Consider the following 16,952-nt stretch of genomic DNA (forward strand, 5'->3'; position numbering starts at 1 on the left):
GAAATTTTCGGTTTGAGTGGTATTTGATTACGATTGAAAAATTTTACAATATCGTAGTACAATTACATCGTAGATTTTGGATGAACACCATCTCCCCCGTCCTTCAAAAGTCTACGTAGTTTATGAACGGGCAATGGTACGCAATTTATAAACGATATCTTGAAAAAGAGCTCATACACAACGAGAACGAAACTGTTTTGAATATAGAACTACGTTTGTCCAATTTAGAAGCCAGAAAGATTTGGTCTTTTCCACAGAACTTTTTTTCGTGACGTTACAACGCAAACTTCAACCAGGTGAAACTCAGGCTTCCGTGAACCGATTTTCTTTCTTTTAATCTCATTTGAAAGATTTTTTCGAGTACAAAGAGCATACAAAATTTCATATTTGTAACGTTTTCCGTATTTGAATAAAATTTGAAAATGTTGATTTTTCGTGACGTTACAACGCAATAAAAACCCATGTCATGATCAGCCATATTTCAGAGTTGTAAAGTCTTCCGATTAAAAATCTTTTTATGCTCAAAAATCTTCATACATTTAGCTACAAATGATGGAAGACTTTTGAAAAATCAGTGTATTGGTGTTTAAAATACGGCAGTTCGGATGAAAAGTGTGCCTAAAAGACTTAAAATCCCGATTTTATTGATAATCTTAATCGTCGTTAAAGTTATATTTATTGTCGCACTAATATCATGTCGAATACATTTTTGGATGACAAAAGTAATGTAGAATGTGATAAAAATGTCAAATATGCCATAACTCAACTTTGAAAAATTGGTATTGATGATACGGGGCCCGTAGAATGTGTCAAATACGATTACCGAGTGTACCGAGATAAATCTGCTGTTGAAACCTCAGTAAAAAGATGAAAAAAATGCTGAACTCAGTGAAAAAATTACTGAGCTGGAACATCTGAATCTTAGTGTGAAGTTCACAGGCTCGAGGCATGACACGCGAGTGTGCCATTTCATGTTTACTGAAAGTAGCAAACACCGGGTTAACAAGGTTTCCTAGATAGAAATTCCCCTTACGAAAGTAAGTTTCTTGGACCAAGACCACTTCGGTTGTACCATTTTGCATAAGTCTGCAAAGATTGATTGTTGCTGTTCTTTTATGCTGAAGATTGATCTGAGCTATCCTAACCGTAGCCACTACCCAAACTAGGCAAGATTAAACTCTGTGATTGTAATTGTAATTGTAATTGCTCAGTCCACACCCAGGCCGACAACTGTCAGCCCATCTGCTTGTAGGCAGATGTGGACCTACTAAGCCTCCCCCGTTAACATGTCCTACACCGAATTAGCACACCGGGATCTTCCACAGGCAGGCGCTGGCGTTACCAGTCCCAACAAGTGTCAGATACATTCAATAGATGGAGTAGAGGATATAAGAAGATGTGGGAATAGGATGGGAAGAGGCAGAAAATGAAGAGATAGTAGAGAAGTTTCGATTTTGTTGCTGAAACGAGAAAAAGAAAGAATGATAAAGAACATTAGCGATATGTTCATAGATTTTGATTTGGTCGATAATTTCTCATCTATTTTGTTTCCATATCGTTGCATCGGTGACCATTTTCATCGCCTTTCTAGTTTTTGTTAGGGCCAGCTCGCGTTTTTTCGTCATGTCCTCTTTGCCGGTTGGCGACGTTTGGGATGTAAGTAGAAAAGCATGCATTTAATATGATTAGTACGACAGTAATTGTGATTGCTCAGTACTTCCAGCCCATTTGTCCGCAGTACATATCAGGCATCCCGTTTCAACAAGTCCTACACAGAATTAGAAACCCGGATCTTCCACAGACAGTCCTAACTAGTGTCAGATAAGTTCAATTGAGGATAGGAAGCGGCAAAATGAGAAAACAGTAGAGAAGGTTCGGTTCATTGGTAGCTGTGCTCATGTGATGTTTGTCTGACATTTTAAAACTATTTTACGTAAGTGTTTAACTCTCCACCCCAAATTTAATACCGGAAAAATATCTGATCAGATGTATAGTTTGGCAATACTTTGTCCACATTGAAATGCTTTTGTTAATACATCTTTTATCAAGAAGGAATAAAGTTGTTTGCTGTTATAAAATAATTCAGTTAAAGGACAGCTAATGAATTGTAATCCAGAATAAACCTACAGAAAATGTCTCAATAAAAAGTTAACTCTAGTTCAACTAACTACACAAACTAAAAAGTGTTATCATATTTTACCAATGATTTCATCCTAATCTTGACCCTAACATAGTTATGCGCTTAGTGTAAGTAGACGCCGCTTATGATCTTGGTTGGACAATGACCAAAAATAGTGTTGTTTCGACAATAGTCACATACTATGCCCTACGACATTGACGATTCTATTGTCTATGGCTCACCTATTTCGTGCCACCCAGCAGGGACTTGGTCTGGTACCCAATTCAGTATATCCGCTCCACGTAATGTACCGCACCTCTTTTGATTTGTGATATATTACGCGGAACATTACTCTCTTCATTCGGATAGCGGCTATGTAACCCATTGGATTAAAAGCCTCCATCCAACATGAAGCGATTAATCGGAGACTGAAGACTCTATACCAAATTTGGCTCAGAGACAGGTAATCAGTGAGGTCAGTTTTTCTCGTTTGTCAGAGACGATTGATACGTATTAAGACAAACTTTCCACTGCATCTGCCAGCAATAATCGGTGATCGATCAACATTCCGAGTACCCCAATTTACACAAGAATGCCAAGGATCACCGCTCATGCTTTACAATACAGCTGGAAAAACTAGAACAACACCTGGCCACAATGATGCAAAAAAAGAACAGCAACAATAAGCCAGATCGATATCGACTTGAATGCGCCAAAAGCGAGGATGCACAGAATGCACTGTGTAAATCGCATAATGCGAAACCATATAGGTGAAAATTTAAACTAATTAATAACATCTTCATAATCCCGCTCTTGTTCAACCTCATGAGATTGAAGAAGGGCAGCTGATTGTCTCGGAGAAACACAAGGTCCACTGCACCATAGCTGCGGTTAGCGTAGTAAGGGCCCTGGTACTCCACAAGCTCCGTTTGCGATTAGGTTTTTATAAGACCCCCCTGACCATTCATTCCTAGGCATGGTAAGCATAAAGCCGCATAAATCCTTGAATTAGGGGTCACCTGATTAGTGGAATCCTACCACTGGAACAGGCGGTCCGTAGTGCTATTCATAGCCAGTTGAACCATCGCTACCGACACTACACACAATACCTACCATCCTAAAACCTACTGGCTAAAATTCTTCCACCAAATTTTTGTGAGGGACCATCCTGTAGCTAACTCCAGAATTTTGAATATGCTAAAGGTAAATAAAACACTATTTTACTATCCCTCAATATTTATTTTACTTCAAAAGAAATTATCGTCTCTAAAGAATGCCTTTGCGATAAAACACAAAACATACACACATCTTTTTTCCACGCACCACCCAAAAACCTTACCCGGAGCAACCGCGGCATCCGCAGTGCACGCACTCCACCACTCGGCCCTCCTCCAGCTTCGACTTCGGTACCCGGCAGATACAGTTCGTCCCGAAGTTGGTGTCCCTCGTCTGGATGCACCGCAGGCAGCACAGATTCTCGTAGCCGGACTTTTTCCACTTGGCAATCAGATTCCCATCGGCGATCTTCTCCTTCAGGCAGTACTCGTACAGCTCCCGGCTGATGGCTTTCCGCCGGTAGAACAGGTCGTAAATGTAGCGCGATTTCTGGTGATGAATCTTGAAGATGGGCCACAGCGACTCGGTGATACGTTTACCTTCGTGCGGTTCCGTTTCTGCTTCACGCATCTTCTGCTCCAGCTCTTCGAGGGTCGGTTCGATGAGCTCCCATCCTTCCGGAGGTTGCTTGCGGCTGCGGCGCACTTTGGGCATTTTCTCTTTGCAGGAACTTTCCACGGAATAGTTAAATTTCTACTTGAGTTGGGGAAAAACCGAAACACCGCGCACCAAACGTAAACGGAACGACAACAAACGACGGTGACGGCGGTCGTAAAGCAAAACAAAGTGAAATGTCAGTTCAGCCGAAAGGTGTGTCGGTAAAGAAGAAAATCGATGAAACTTTTGCCTGCGCTGAGCAGGGATGCCAGATGTGAACTCGAGGCTCAGGATATCCCGCTCAGAAATTTCAACCAGGAATATAGTAGGTATCTACTAGACAAACCAAAATGTCTTGAACATGACATTGTTTCTGGCGTTCGATTTGAATCCACTTACATATGCGCGAGCGGTAATGGCCGGCGGGCCTAACCAACCGGTTTGGATTTTGCCGTTCCTTGGGGGAAAGTCAAAACAGTTTCATCCTCCTCCTCACTCCTTCACTCACCGATCGGTGACGCAAACCGATTTCGATCCCCAAGAAACGTCAAATTCGAATCGATTATAGCTGTGCCGTCGCCGCCACCGCTCGCGGATAAGTGGATAGGTCGAATCTATAGTAATCACAGCAAACTTAGGACCAATTCAAATCGAGTGACTGATTTGAGAATTCAAGTACCAATAGGGCAACAATAGGGTAACGGTCGAATTTTGGGCCCCTAGAGGACATTAGGTTGAATTTAAGGAGAAACTTCAAAGAATGCCAATATGGCTGCCACAATGGCCGACTTGGACCCCTACTCACGTTTTCAAGAGCACAAATCTTAAAAAATCGTAAACAAATGCGCTCGATTTGGAAAAGCTGCCTCTTTTTGCAAGTGAGCAAAGCCAGGATAATCAAGGGCGGCTTGGCTCGATGCTGCGTTCGTCAGATTTGTGCCTCTAAAGTTTATTAAATTCATTAAATCTGTGAAAGTTATGATAATACGACCCAGAGGGTCCAAAATATATGGGGGTCCAAATTATATTGGTTACCCTATACCACAAACAGACGTATCACTTGTAACGAAATGCGATTAAGATAATCGCCACGAAAACATAATCGCCCAATGCTAATCACGCTGTATTTTGCAAACTTATTGTGCGATAGTGCGTAAACGTCAAACAGGAGCGAAAACGATGCGAGCGCCGTGAGCGAGAGATCTACAAACTACAGAATATTTGAATTATCTGTTAAAAAGAAAACGATGGGAAGTAAGTAGAGTAAGACGTCTGTTTGTCTGTGAGTATACTATATATTGCATCTTTTGCACCGTATTCGACCCATTGGCTCTGACGGCAGCAAAAATGCACTCACTCCAATGGGAAATCCCATTTGTATCTGCCATCGTGTGCGTGAAGAAGTATAAACAAACGTGTTTTGTCTCGTTTTTTCTCACGTTTGCCATACGACTCCCGCCAGGCGGCAGCACTGCGGCGCTGTCAAGGCCTATTGCAAAAAATTTTTGTCCCACCACAATATGTTCCCACCAGTTTTAGCATACATTGGTTCGTTTCGCTGCTAGAATTTTTCAGCGACGGTTACACTTTTTGGGTGGTGCATGGAATAATCGGTTTGTTTACTTGCTACTGCCTTTGGTGTTTGACGTGTGAACAAGGGCGTAGCCAGCTTTTCGGCCAGGGGGGGGCGAGCACCCTTACACTGAAAACCACTTTGCAGTAACAAGGAGTTCAAATACTTCATCTTTTAAAAAAAATAAAAGTGAAGTATGAAATATGGGTGATTAACAGGAATGGTTCAATGGAAGAATCATATATGATTATAATCCTGAGCAATTCCTCAAGATATTGCTTCAGGAATTTCTTAACAAATGCCATCATGAATTTGAATTTATCCAGCAGTTTCTCCAGAATTCCCCCAGAAGTTTTATTACGAATTTCATCATGCATTCTTTTGAGAATTTCCCCAGTAATTCTTTACAAATATCATTCTTAATTCCACCAGAAATCCGTTTGAGAAGCTCCAGAAAATACTTTAAGAATTTCTCCGGGAATTCTTTCAAAAATTCCAATCAAACTAAGATTCCTTTCCTTGAGGAATACCCTAAGAAATTTTTGGAGAAATTTCTTCGAAAAATCCTTTAATGAATTCCTTCGGAATTACGGGAAAAAATTCTTTGAAAATTTCCAAAGCAATTCCTTCGGAAATTCCTGGAGGAATATCTTTGGAAGTTGCTAGAGGAATGCATTCGGAATTTTTTAAAGGAATCAATTAAAAAATAATTTCAGGAATTTATTTCGAAAATCCATGAGGAATTCCACCTGAAATTCCTTGACAAATTCTTTAGAAATTTCTTGAGGAATTCGTTCATTTCTAAAGCTCCTTGAGAAATTCCATAAGACATTCCTTCGAGAGTTCTTCTACGATTTCCTTTAGAAGATTCTTCGGGAATTCCTTGAGGAATTTCTTTGAAATAGATTTAGAATATTCCTTGAGGAACTCCTTCGGCGTTTTCGTGAGGAATTCTTCCGAAAATTCCTTGAGGAATGCCTTCAAAAATTCTTGGAGGAATTCATCCGGAAATTTCTGTGCGAATTCCTTCCCAAATTCCTAAAGCAATTATTTCGAAAATATTGAAAAAAATCACTAAAAGTCTCTTGAGATATCCCTTCTGAAATCTTTCAATACTTCCTTGAAAAAATATTTCGGAAATTCCTGAAAAAATGCTTTTTGTGATTTTATATTTCCATGCAGGAATTCGGGAAAATCCTGGAGGAATTCCCTCGGAAATTCTGAAGGAATTCCTTCGAGAATTCGTGGAGGATTTCCTTCAGAAAATCCTTGAGCGATTCCTTCGCAAAAGTCCTGGAGGAATTCCTTCTGAAATTTATGGAGGAACTCCTTCGGAAATTCATGAAGGAATTCTTGGAGAAATTCTTTCGAAAATTCCTGGTGAAATTCCTTCGGACATTCATGAAAGAATTCCTTCAGAAATTCCGGCAGGAACTCCTTTGAAAATTCCAGGTGAAATTCCTTTGAAAATCCCTGGAGGAACTCCACCGGAAATTACTGCAGGAATTCCCTCGGAAATTCCAGGAGGAATTCCTTCGGAAATTGCAGAAGGAATTTCTTTGGAAATTCCTGGAGGATCTCCTTCGGAAATTCCTGGAGGATCTCCTCCGGAAATTTCTGAAGAAATTTATCCGGAAATTCCTGGAGTAATTCCTTTGAAAATTCGTGGAGGAATTTCTTCAGAAATTCGTGAATGAATTCTTTCTGAAAATTTCTGGAGCAATTCCTTCGGAAATTCATGGAGGAACTCCTTCGGAAAATGCTTAAGGATTTCCTTCGCAAAATTCCTGGAGGAATTCCTTCGGAAATTCATGGAGGAATTCCTTCGGTATTTCCTGGAGGAATTCCTCCGGAAATTCCTCGGGAAATTTCTTCGGAAATTCGTGGAGGGATTCCGTCGGAAAATTTCTGGAGGAATTCCTTTGGAAATTCATGTAAGAGTTCCTTCGGAAAATTCTTTAGAAATTCCTTCGCAAAATTCCTGGAAGAATTCATTCGGAAATTCATGGAGGAATTCCTTCGGACATTCATGGAGGAATTCCTCCGGACATTTATGGAGGAATTCCTTCGGAAATTCCAGGACATCTTTTGAAAATTCCTAGAAGAATTTCTTCGGAAATTCTTGGAGGAATTCCTCCGGAAATTCCTCGAGGAATTTCTTCGGAAATTCGTAGAGGAATCCCGTCGGAAAATTTCTGAAGGAATTCCTTCGGAAATTCATGGAGGGATTTCTTCGGACATTCATGAAGGAATTCCTTCGGAAATTCCAGGAGGAAATCCTATGAAAATTCCAAGAGGAATTCCCTTGAAAATTCCTGGAAGAATTCCTTTGGAAATTGCTGGAGGAATTCCTCCGGAAATTCCTAGAGTAATTCCTCCAGAAATTTGTGGAGGAATTTTTCCGAAATTTCCTCGAGGAATATCTCCGGAAGTTCCTGGAGGATTTCCCTCCGAAATTCCTGGAGGAATTGCCACGGAAATTCCTGGAGGAATTCTCTCGGAAATACATGGAGGAATTCATTCGGAAAATCTTGAAGGAATTCCTTCGCAAAAATCCTGGTGGAAATTTCCAAAGGAATTCCTCCAAGAATTTCCGACAGAATTTCTCCTGGAATTTCTGAAGGAATTCTTCCTGGAATTTCCAAAAAAAAACCCTTCAGGAATTTCCAAAAAAGTTTTTCCAGGAATTTCCGAAGGAATTTCCAAAGGAATCCCTCCAGGAATTTCCAATGGAATTCCTCCGGGAATTTTTAAGAAATTTCTCCAAGAATTTCCGATGGAATTCCTCCAGGAATTGCCGAAATAATTGCTCCACGAATTTCAGAAGGAATGCATCCAAGAGATTCCGGAGGGATTTCTCCAGGAATTTCCGAAGAAATTCCGAAAGAATTCCTGCAGGAATTTCCATTCTTCCAATCTTCAAACGAATTCGTCCAGCAATTTCCGAAGGAATTCCTTCCGGAATTTCCGAAAGAATTCCTCCAGGAATTTTTGAAGGAATTCCTAAAGGAATTTGTACAGAAATTCCTTCATGAATTTTCGAGGGGATTCCTCTTGGAATGTCCAAAAATAAAATCCAAAAAGACTTTCCGAAAAAAAATTCTCCAGGAATTTCCGATGGAATTCTTCCAGTAATTTCCAAAGAAATTATTCTAGCAATTTCCGAAGCAATTCCTCCTGGAATTTCCAAAGGAATTCGTCCAGTAATTTCTGAAGGAATTCCTTCAGGAATCATAAAAGGCATTTCTCTAAGAAAATTAGAATGATTTTTTTCCAGGAATGTCCTAAGGAATTAATCCAAGGATTTTCTCAGGAATTTCTATATAGATTTCTGAAAGAATTCCTCCAGAAATTTCCGGAGGTATTCATCCAAGATTTTTCGAGGGAACTCCCCAAGGAATTTCCGAAGGAATTCCTCCAGAAATTTTTGAAGGAATTCCTTCAGAAATTTCCGAACGAATTCCTTCAGGAATTCCTTCAGGAATTTCCGAATGAATTCTTCCAGGAATTTGCGAAGGGATTCCTCCAAGAACTCTGAATTTTTTTTAAGGAATTCCTCCAGGATTTTTTGAAGGAATTGCTTCAGGAATTTCCGAAGCAATTCCTCCCGGAATTTCCGAAAGAATTCCTCCAGGAATTCCTAAAGAAATTCATTCTGAAATTTCCGAATGAATTCCTCCAGGAATCTCCAAAGGAATTCGTCCAGCAATTTCCGAAGGAATTCATCCCGGAATTTCTGAAAGAATTCCTCCAGAAATTTCCGAAAGTATTCATCCAAGATTTTTCGAAGGACCTCGCCAAGGAATTTTCGATGGAATTCCTCCAGTAATTTCCAAACGAAGTCCTTCACGAATTTCCGATGGAATTTCTCCAGAAATTTCAGAAGGAATTCTTCCAGGATTTTGCGAAGGGATTCCTCCAAGAATTTTGGAAAGAATTCCTCCAGGAATTTCCAATGGAATTCCTCCAGCAATTTCCACTGGAATTCCTTCAGGAATTTCCGAACGAATTTCTTCAGGAATTCCTTCAGGAATTTCCGAAGGAATTCTTCCAGGAATTTGCGAAGGGATTCCTCCAAGAACTCTGAAATTTTTTAAGGAATTCCTCCAGGATTTTTTGAAGGAATTGCTTCAGGAATTTCCGAAGCAATTCCTCCCGGAATTTCCGAAAGGATTCCTCCAGGAATTCCTAAAGAAATTCATTTTGGAATTTCCGAATGAATTCCTCCAGGAATCTCCAAGGAATTCGTCCAGCAATTTCCGAAGGAATTCCTCCCGGAATTTCTGAAAGAATTCCTCCAGAAATTTCCAAAAGTATTCATCCAAGATTTTTCGAAGGACCTCACCAAGGAATTTCCGATGGAATTCCTCTAGTAATTTCCGAACGAAGTCCTTCACGAATTTCCGATGGAATTTCTCCAGAAATTTCAGAAGGAATTCTTCCAGGATTTTGCGAAGGGATTCCTCCAAGAATTTTGGAAAGAATTCCTCCAGGAATTTCAAATGGAATTCCTCCAGCAATTTCCAATGGAATTCCTTCAGGAATTTCCGAAAGAATTCCTCCAGGAATTCATAAAGAAATTTCTCCTGGAATTTCCGAATGAATTCCTCCGGGCATCTCCAAAGGAATTCGTCCAGCAATTTCCGAAGGAATTCCTCCCGAAATTTCTGAAAGAATTCCTCCAGGAATTTTTAAAGGAATTCTCAATGGAATTTCCGAAGGAATTCCTTCCGGAATTTCCGAAAGAATTCCTTCAGGATGTTCGGGTGAACCACACGGTATGAGGGATTCTTGGTCTTTGTTCTTGGTTTAAACCACAAACTTGGTTCAAACCACAAACAATGGCCCAATTATTAACAATCTTCACTAATTTTCGATGTTTTTACTGATTGGATAGTACGGCAGTACGCAGATCTAGGGACAAGACACTGTGCAAGCGAGAGTAACTCTGAGAAATCCAGAGTTATTGTGGATTTACCGGCTACTTGTATTCCACCGGTCACTTCAGCATGGCCTCCAAAGTAGCCATTTTGTAAAAAGAGTAACTTAAAAATAAGTTTAAACATTTAAAGTAAATGCGCGATCCCTCGTGATCACCAGCTACTTAATAACATTTATTTTTTGACAATTAAGTTGACTTTCATATGAAAACGGCTACTTTGGAACGGCTACTTATGGCCCGTTTACATATTTGCTAATTCGACAATACATTTTCGAGCAGTATTTATTGGCGTCAAATTAGCATGATATCTCTCTCTTCTTGGCGTAACGTCCTCATTGGGACAAAGCCTGCTTCTCAGCTTAGTGTTCTATAAGCACTTCCACAGTTATTACCTGAGAGCTTCCTCTGCCAATGACCATTTTGCATGCGTATATCGTGTGGCAGGCAAGAAGATACTCTATGCCCAAGGAAGTCAAGGAAATTTCCTTTACGAAAAGATCCTGGACCGACCGGGAATCGAACCCGTCACCCTCAGCATGGTCATGCTGAATACCCGTGCGTTTACCGCCTCGGCTATATGGGTCGTGATATAAACACTGCTTATGAAATTGGCATGACAAATTCAGAAGCTTCTGAATTTCATGCTAAAACTAGTAGACAATAATATGGTTATTAGATTAACCTATATAATTAGCATCATGTAAATGGTGTGCTAGTCGAACTGTCTGCTAATTATTCTATCACGCCAATGTTATTGTCTGGCAGAGTAGTGTTTACATCACGATAATTTGATACCAATGGAGTCGGGACAATTCCCAGATTTAGCAGCTAAATAATTAGTGCCAGTGTAACCGATAGTAGCGCACAATAAATTAGCCGACAAAATATTGTCACGTATTACTGTCCAATATGTAAACGGGCCATTATGTGACCGATGGAATACAAGTAGTCGGTAAATCCACAATACTCTATTTACCAATGATCGACGAATTTTGTCGAAAAACATTCCAAAAACCGCACGACAGGCAGGCTATCGGGCAATATTGTTTTGGTTTTGCGATAAATAGTATCAGGCAACGCATCATCGAAATGGAAGAAATTTAGAGCAAGTCAGAGAAGAAAAATGCACACTCCAGCACAGTGTCTTGCCCCAAGACGTATAGATCGTAAGAAAGAAGAAAAAGACATCTCTAAATTTTTACATGTTATGTATAAATCGACAATGATTTTTCATAAGGGCCTAACTGACTTGATCGATTTCTCTTCGTCGACTTTCTCTTTCATTAATAACTTGATCAAAACGAATAAAATCAATATTCTTTTTGTTTCTATAGCAAGATGTAGTCATCTCCTTCGCATTTCAATCAAAAAAAATTGGGAAAACTCAATACACATTCTGTAATAACACAAAGAGAGGATCGATGAAGAGAAATCGAAAATGTCAGTTAGGCCATAATGAAGAATCAGTGTCGAAATGTTTCAGCTTTTAATTGATGCAAACATTTTGAAAATCGGTGGTTGCCATCATGGTGAAAAAATAGTTTTGGAATAAAAATCCAAGATGGCGGCCATAATCAATATGGCTGACCCAACTTTTTATGATTGTAACTCTATCTTTCCTCGTTTCAACAACATTTCCTTTTGAGGTGGTTTTAGGCGAAACTTCCGAGTTATAACGGTTTAAATGAGCCACCATTTGACCAAATCGAGAAGTCTGCAAAAATGGTTGTGGCTCTAACTAACGGGGGGTCCATCAATTGGAGTAACCAAATGCATTTTGGACGTAGAAACATGAAGTATTTTTAGGCAAAGTACGTTTAATTGGCAAATTGAGAGATAAATTTGTGAAAAAATTACCACTTGTTTTGGTGGGATTGTTCTGTAGCTTAGTTGGTTAAAGCGCCGGACTAGCGATAACGGAGTCGTGGGTTCGAATCCCACCAAAACAAGTGATAATTTTTTCACAAATTTATCTCTCAATTTGCCAATTAAACGTACTTTGCCTAAAAATACTTCAAGTTTCTCTACGTCTATTTCAGACATACTAGCCGACTGGTATAGCCGGAAAAGGGCAATCAAATCATTGTCAAATGCATTTTTCTTACTTTTTTAGCGAGGACTTTCAGAAAATCGCCACCTTAAACATTTTTGAAGACAAGGTGTAAATAGTGGGCCGGTCTCAGAGAGCATTACCCGAATAAAAAATACAGTACAAAAACCGAACGTTGTAAATATTGTAACAGTACTATTTAGAACCATATTTTTACAATAGACACCACTGTAAGAATAAAAAAATACAAAAACCATAAGATGTAATGTAGACATCATACCGTGAATTGTAAATAAAATTTTCACAATATATCACTGAAAAAAGGGTAATTCTGACTGTATTGAGGGTCAAATTAAAACATCTTTACTACTTGATTTTGGTAGACCATGATTTATTCTTGAGACTACACGGAGAAAAATCAGAGTAGTTTGAAACAACAAGCCGGTTTGTTGAATTTTACGCCAAATAATTAGTAGTTTGTTGCATCAAACCAGAAATTACGGTTTGAAATAAACAAGCTGGTTTGTTGTTTGTACTACCAAAAGTTACTGTATAACAACAAACATTGCCGTTTGTTCTAAACGAAAGATTGGTTATTCTAAACCAAATCATCCGTTTAATTTTATTAAAGCTCGGGTTGTTTAGACTTCAGTAACAAACCAGAATATAAGTTCGATTCAACTAATTTGGCAGTAAAACCAAACCAATGTGTTGTTTAAAGAAAAAACAACTACCATATTGGTTTGTAAAAACTGAAACTGTAGTTTGTTTCTTTTCCGTCAGTACCGTCCGAACCCGCTGCCGAAGCCCACTTTGAAATTATGTACACGCTAAGAAAAAGTTACTCTAAAATGAGTAAGATTCACACAAAACTGAGCTAAACTGGGACAACTCAAAAAATGAGTAAATTGCATTTCCAGCGATAGCGAGCGCCCAAGTGCAAAAATCCAAACAGTTTAAGCCGTATAATATTCTTTGCATCATCAATAATATTATACATCTTAAACTGATGAGATTTTCGCACTTGGGCCAGTGCTATCGCTGGAAAAAAAATTTACTCAATTTTGAGTTGTCCCACTTTAGCTCGAAAATGTGTGAATTTTCTGACCGTGTAAGCATTTGCAACACTCTCTAAAACAAAAGCTCTCATTTTTGAGTAACGCCCATGCCGCACATTGACTGTGTTGGAAACACACATTTTTTAAAATTGCTCATACGCTCACATTTTTGCAAAATATCAATATTTTTCGGTATTTGAAGGTGGTTTATAAACCCAGTGAGGTTGCCATGTCGAAATTATTGCAAAATACTTGCTCATGTGAGCGTACGAGCAATTTAAAACAAATGTGTGTCTCCAACACAGTCATGTGCGGCATGGATGTTTACTAAAAATGTGCAGGCCGAACACATTTTTGAGCGAAGGCGTTTTTGCGTGCAGACCCGTGCAAATCACCTGGATTCAAGGTAAGACGAAACTATTTTGATTAATCTAGGAGTAAAACCTAGTTTTTATTCGTAGGTAGCATCATCCACAATTTACGATGGTCTTTGTCAGAAACCATCCAATATACGAGAAGAAGAGACATACGTTTCATGGGATAGCCGGTGGAGCCCAAGGTGGAGCCTCAGAGCGATCGGCCAGGATGGATGTCGTGCAGCGTCCGTTGAATCGACGGTAGCGATATTCCTTGACATTCGGGACCGATGAGACAATGTTTGATGTGGGTGTGTGTTTCGGTGCATGATAGATCGAGCAGTCACTCGTAAGGGTTCATTCACAAATGTCATAACGCTAAAATTGGTCGTTTTAAACACCCACCCACCCCTTCGTAACACTGTTTATATGGGGAAAATTTTATTTTGTTCGAGCTGTAACACCATGAAGGACACCCACCCACCCCCTCCAGCGTTATGACATTTGTGAACAAGCCCTAATTCGGTATCGAGCTGTATTATACCCCAGACAGACATGTGATACGAGTGTGATTCCTGTACAACGGTACGCAGTGTCAAGAAAATTCTAACAAGACTGACTTGAACTGAGAGAATTTTCAGTATGGCACTCATTTCAAGCGCAATTGTACAGTGATTCTTGTATCACATGTGTGTCATAAGTATTAGATAGCAGTAGTCTGCTTTATTTATAATCTTAAATTAAAGAGATTTTGATTGTTTCAAATAAGTATAATCATGTTGTGCAACCATTATTTTGACTAAAAATTACAGAAATCACATTAAATGGGGAGGGGCAGGGAAGGACGGGGTAGGGGGTGGGGGGTTTGATCGGTCGGGTTTGTAGTTTCAACTAATGGTTTGGTTTGTTTTGAACGGTAAATGGTAGTTGGAAATAAACCAAAACTAGTTAAAAACAAACGGTATATGGCAGTTGAAACAACAAACAAAGCCGTTTATTTACTCGCCTGTCAAAACGAAACAACCAACAAAATAGTATTTTCAAACGGAGGTTAGTAGAAATTAACCGCTGAAGTGCCAGAGAAACAACCCAAAGCTTTGGTTGAAAGCAACTACCGCGGGTAGTTAAATTAAACTAATATGCCGGTTGTGCCAAATTCAAACCAAAAATCCGGTTAAATTAAACCGAAAATCGTTTGTATTTACTAATTATTTTTCTCCGTGAAGGCAACTCTCCACGAGGTGAATGTAAATTACACTCACCTTGTGGAGAGTCTCTTCACGGAGAAAAAATATTAGTAAACACAAACGAATTTCAGTTTGATTCAACCGGAATTTCAGGTTGAATTTGGCACAAACCAAATATTGGCTTGAATTTACTTATCGCGGTAGTTGAAACTAACCAAAGTTGGCAGTTGTAGATTTTGTCAATTTGCCGTTATTATCAACAAACTTTTGTTTGAAATTACCAATATGCCAGTTGTTCTATTTTGACAGGTTAGAAAACAAACGATGTCGGTAGTTGTTTCAACTAATACTCACGGTTTGTCTTTACCAAATTTAAGTTTGATTTAACCGGAACTTCCGTTTGAAATAAACTAACGGGTTTGTTAAAATTGCTTTTGCTTTGTCCCTCTTTTTTGTATTTGTATATGTTTACGAAAAAAAACGAAAATTTTAAAAATATAAACAATATTTTTATTTTTTTTATTTATTTACCCAAGACTGAACCTTTCAGCGGAAGACCAACCTCCAGATTGCCGATATTTACAGTTGTACTCCCAGGAACAGCCTCCTCCCAATACCGATGTAACAATCTGCTTATGCTGACCGTTCGATCGATTGAGATCGGCGAGATTTGGGGTGCTCCAGAGCGGCTTCCATAATTAACCTGATATTCATTGCTTTTGGAAGGAGCTGATGATGCGGCCGGCTAGCAAGCGTTTTCTATTGTGGGAATCTTTTACGGGAAATGATTGCTAGCTTGTGGTCCTGGTTGAAGCCCTGGCCGAGTGCTCAGCTTGGTTTTTCCACTGCTCCTTCTCATCCTGGCTTGGTTTTTTCAGCTACGGTCGCAATTCCGCCATCATAGCTTCTTCAGTCCCGAGTGCGGTGAAACCTCGGGAGAAACGGTGTGGCCCTTCAAGAAGGTTGCGTCTTTTACTTGGTGTTGGAAATATGCGAGGTTTTTTGAGATTTTTTCCTGGTGTATCTGAAATTTGAAGAAGCAACATAATTTGATTTACAAAATCACAGAAAAATATATTTTAATAATCTTACCTTGTAAAAATGAGACTTTTTTTTATCACAAACTTCGGGTTGCAACGGCAGCATCAGTACAGAAGAGCAGACAGGGAGTGTATGATGTCCGCAAAGACTCTTCAAATGGCTGAACGAAAAGAGCTAGTGGCGAGGCTTCTGGGATGGTTCTAATGAAACAAACTACTATTTTGGTTTGTTTCAAACTAAACTTCCAGTTAAATTTTCCTCAAACAAAAACTCGGTTTGATTTTACTCGGGCTGTTTGTTGTAACAAACCAAAATCGTGGTTTGTTTTTCATTACAAACACATGAAACAGTCAACCCAAAGATTAGTAAAAACAAACCATGATGTTTGTAGAAAACAACAAATTTCCAAATTTGTTTCTACCGGAAAGGATTTTACTAACCAATATTAGAAACAACAAACAAGCCAGTTTGTTTCAACCGCCATTTTTAGTTTCGAAACAACAAATGTCTAGATTGAAATAACAAACAGCAAAGATAGAAAAACAACTAACAGATTTGTTGTTTCAAACCAGCCTAGTTTTTCTCCGTGTTTTACAGCCTCCTGTCACGCGGCCATGTTTTTGAGGTCAGCATCAAAATCCAGGAACGATTATTGACTGTGGCTGAATCATATCAATAACAATTATAAATTTTATGGAAACTTTATTCCCGTGACGAAGACAAGCTGATACTATTACGTCTTCATTTTTAAATAAATAATTGCGAAATTAAAAAGCATGTTTTGCTTAAACTAACGATATAAAAAGGTGAAAAAAAAAATATTTGTGAAAAAAGGTTTCGCCGCTTTTGATGTTTGCTCCTGGAATTATGTTTGTTTACAAACTTTGCGCTGTCATGGGGAACCAAGCCGCCG

At 39.1% G+C, this 16,952-nt stretch overlaps 1 protein-coding gene and 1 long non-coding RNA gene across 2 annotated transcripts in view; one reads left to right on the forward strand and one right to left on the reverse strand.

Annotated features, from left to right (window-relative positions):
* Positions 1 to 16,952, forward strand: part of LOC134285731 (uncharacterized) — a 174,652-nt gene that overhangs the window by 93,572 nt on the left and 64,128 nt on the right. The window lies entirely within an intron of this gene.
* LOC109416397 (protein BUD31 homolog) lies at positions 3,338 to 4,011 on the reverse strand. Its single transcript, XM_019690434.3, has one exon. It carries the CDS (start codon positions 3,887 to 3,889, stop codon positions 3,455 to 3,457), a length of 435 nt encoding a protein of 144 aa, XP_019545979.1. The 5' UTR covers positions 3,890 to 4,011; the 3' UTR covers positions 3,338 to 3,454.

Source organism: Aedes albopictus, chromosome 1 (assembly GCF_035046485.1).
Source record: "Aedes albopictus strain Foshan chromosome 1, AalbF5, whole genome shotgun sequence".
NCBI classification, from domain to species: Eukaryota; Metazoa; Arthropoda; class Insecta; order Diptera; family Culicidae; genus Aedes; species Aedes albopictus.